The sequence below is a fragment of the Molothrus ater genome, chromosome 1, assembly GCF_012460135.2.
Source record: "Molothrus ater isolate BHLD 08-10-18 breed brown headed cowbird chromosome 1, BPBGC_Mater_1.1, whole genome shotgun sequence".
Taxonomy (NCBI): Eukaryota; Metazoa; Chordata; class Aves; order Passeriformes; family Icteridae; genus Molothrus; species Molothrus ater.
The window spans coordinates 92050663-92054370 of record NC_050478.2 but is presented as its reverse complement, the minus strand read 5'-3'; the positions used below and the strand labels follow the sequence as shown (position 1 = coordinate 92054370).

At 47.0% G+C, this 3708-nt stretch overlaps 1 protein-coding gene across 1 annotated transcript in view; it reads left to right on the top strand.

The window, feature by feature from the left end:
* The first annotated feature begins 328 nt into the window (after positions 1–328).
* Positions 329–3708, top strand: part of LOC118694662 (dynein axonemal heavy chain 5-like) — a 149647-nt gene continuing 146267 nt past the window's right edge. Inside the window, exons 1-2 of the mRNA XM_054517570.1 lie at positions 329–393; positions 1429–1615. Coding sequence (XP_054373545.1) covers positions 367–393; positions 1429–1615 — 214 coding nt within the window. The 5' untranslated portion in view covers positions 329–366. The remainder of the gene's footprint in view (positions 394–1428; positions 1616–3708) is intronic.

The window sequence follows — 3708 nt, the reverse complement described above, 5'->3', positions numbered from 1 at the left end:
TGCCGTTGGCGCCGCCTCCTCACCCTCCTCTTCCTTTTCTTTACTTTTTTTTTTTTTTTTTTTTTTTTTAACAGTTTTTAAACAGTATTTCTGTTAAGGGGCAGAGTGTGTGCTGCTGGGGCCTGGTTCAAAGTCGCCGAAATCGTTTTGGAAAAAACGAACAAATAAAAAAGCCAATAAAAAAAATTTCACGACTCCTGTGAGGTGTTAAAGCTTTGGGTTGGAGGGGCCGCCTACTGCAGTGGGTGTCGTCTGGGAAAAAAAGGAAGCACACAGAGTGATTTCTTCACGGGATGAGTTGTTAAGTGTTGGAATGGGCTGCCAAAGGGAGGTGATGGAGTCACCGTCCCTGGAGGCGTTCAGGACATGACTGGATGTGGCTCCGTGCCAATGGTATGCTTGACACGGCGGTGTTGGGTCAGCCTGGCGTGGACTCCATGACCTCAGAGGTCTTTTCCAACCTAACAGATTCTGTAATGAAAATGGATGAGCTGCGCTTCACGCGGTGCCTTCAGATCCGTGTGGAAGCTGCCTATCCCGGCGGAGGAGAAGGGGAGCTCCTCACTCGGCCCGCGATGAGGCTGTCTCCTCATGCCTTGCCTAGATCCCAGGGCGCTGCCGTGCCAGCCAGGGATGTGCCGGGAGCTGTGGCCGCGGGATGCAGCTCTCACCACGGCCGGGATGCAGCTCTCACCACGGCCTTGCCCAGACCCCAGGGCGCTGCCGTGCCGTCAGGGGATGTGGCGGGAGCGTGCTGTGGCCGCCGGGATGCGGCTCTCACCAGGGCCTCCCCTGGCTTGGCACCTCACAATCGCTGAGGCTCAGGGAAGCTGCGTGCTTAGGGTTTAATTTATACGTGAGAGAAAACTACTTTTTCGCTTTTTAAAAGACAGGTAGTTAAGAAATGAGCACCGGCTTGCCGAATCCAGTGGGAAATGGGGACGGGCGAGGTGCCTGGTGGAGGCTGGGCTGCCCGCTGGGTTTGTGTAGGGGTTGCCATAGCAGCTGCCAGCGGCTCCGAGAGCCCAGGAGAGACCGCAGGCGAGAAAACCTGCCTGGGATTCAGCAGAAGCGGCGCCGGCGCTCGGTGCCCGGCACTTCGCGGCGGGACCTGCGCCTGCAGGAGCTTCCCAAGGAGCTTAACCTGTCCCCAGTGCGTGAGTTCCCACCTGCGGCAGTCTGACTGGCAGAAAGAATAGTTATGCAATTAGAAATAAAGTTTTGGTAACAGGCACCCTTAAAGAAGATTTGATCATTTCGAAAACTGCTTAGACCTTCTCTTTTTAAATCACCGACTGAAAGTAGAGGTATTTTTTCCCCCTTTCCTTGATAGTCTATCATATTGTTGCTGTAACAGGGATAGAAATACTGAAGGTGTCTTAATTACAGTGTTACACTGTGCAGTTATTTTCTGTATTGTTGATTTAGGTTGATTTTTCTGGAGTGGTGCAGATGGAGGAGACTGTGGGAGGTGGAACCGAGTTGGGGGGACGAGATGAGCCCAGTTCCTCTCATGGTCACTCTGCACAGCAGGAATCAGAGCAACTGAGAGCAACACAACTTTCTTCTAAACCTCATATTGATCTCTGTCCACCTCTCATTGCTATAAAAAAAGGTAAGGGAAAAAATAATAAGTACTTAATATCAGCTTTGTATGGGGAAAAAAACATCCAGGAAGAAAATGAGAAACCAATAATTAAGTAGAGTGTTTAAGTTTATTTATACTGGGTGTGCTGTTCTGAATCTGCCAGTGTAGGGACTGTGTGTGCTGAATGTGCAGTTTTCAGCTTTATAAATAAATATATATGTATAAATAAACAAATGCATATATGTTTATATATTTATATATATATTTATATATATATATACGTATGTATGTATGCATCTACAGGGTCATCCACAGTGCAACTCTGATACTATAGCAGATTTCCTAGTGTTGAATCATAGTAACATGATTCAAACATTTTTTTAAAAATTAAAATGAGTAGTAGTCCATAATATAGTGTACCTTACAATATGACAGATAATATGGTATTTCTTTTCTGGAATACTTTAACAGTGAGAATAGATTAAATTACTTAGTTCAAAGGTTATTGAACATAGCCATCTACCTCTGTGCCTGTGGGTGCATCCCTTACCTATGTCCACTTTGCTTATGTATTCACTGACCTTGTGGAAGAGGATCATGCTAGATAGTACTGAATTAATAAATATTCATGGCAACTGGGAGAGGAGTGTGAGGCCTGGAGGAAAGCTAGAAGGGCAAAAAGGAGAACTAAAGGCTAGTTGGCCTCACCTCAGTCCCTGGGAAGGTGGTGGAGCAGCTAACCCTGGATACTGTTTCCAGGCACATGAAGAACAAGAAGATGACTGGGAGTAATCAGCATGGCTTTAGCGAGGGAAGAAGTGTGAACAACCCAATTTCCTTTTGAAATGAAATGTTTGGTTTGGTAGGTGAGGGGAGTGCAGTTACTATGGTCTGCCTTTTCTTTAGTAAGGCTTTTGACATTCTCCTGTTGAGAATTTTTTATTGTTCCCCTTGAGGTGAGTTAGATACACATTTGTGCTGAAATATAGAAAAAAAAATAAACAATGCTTTGGACAGTCTTTAAACCATAACTGCTTCTACAGGAAGTCTGAAAAAATGTTTCTTGAGCCAGTTCCTTATATACACTTGCACCAGCACCAGTCCTGTGAGCATCAGCATGGAGCACCCCAGCACCAGTTCTGCTGCCTAAAGGTTTGTTCTGAACCAGGCATTCCAGGATGACTGCAAGAAAAAGCTGTGGCTGTTCCTTATCACCAAAGGAAACTATACTCCCTTACAAGGGATTGTTCTGCCTCTGGTATTCCTTCCTGCTTCCAGCCAGCTTAACCCCTTCTGCAGCTGGGCCTTCTTGCTCTCTATGCCGGATTGTTCCTGGGTTACTAAGTACCACTGATGAGCAGTTACAATTTAAATTTCCCCTTTGCTCCTGTAAGATCCTCAGAGAGAAGCTGTGGAAGTGTGGGCTGTCTGAGCAGAAAGTGATGTGGATTGAAAACATTGAACAGACAAGCTCAGAGGGTGGTGATCAGCAGCACGAAGTCTGGCTGGAGCCCAGAAGGTAGCAGTGTACTCTGGGGGTCCAGTCCTGTTCAACATCTTCATTAATGATCTGGAGGATGGGGCAGAGGGTACCCACAGCAAGGCTGCTGATAACACATAAAACAGAGGCTTGGCCAAAGAATTAGAGGGTTGTGCTGCCATCCAGAGGAGCCTAGAGAAGCTGGAGAAAATTCCTGCACCTGGGGATGAACAAGTCCATGCAACAATACGAGCTGAGGGCTGAACAGCTGGAAAACAGATTGGCAGGAAAGAACCTGAGATTCCCGGTGGACAGCAAGTTGAACATGAGCCAAGAATGGCTCTTGTGGCAAAGGAGGCTGATGATACCATGGGGTGGATAAAGAGTATTGCCAGCAGGTTAAGGGGGATGATCCATCCTCTCCATTCAATACTGGTGAGGCCTCACCTGGAGTAGGGTGTCCAGTTTTAGGCTTCGGAGTACAAGAGAGACATGGATGTACTGGAATGAGTCCAGTGAAGGGCCATGAAAATGATGAAGCCAGCAGAGCACCTGTCCTGTGAGGAAAGGGTAGGAGCTGCATCTGAATGGGATCTTCTCTATGCATGTAAATGCCTGAAGGGACCATGTAAAGATGAGG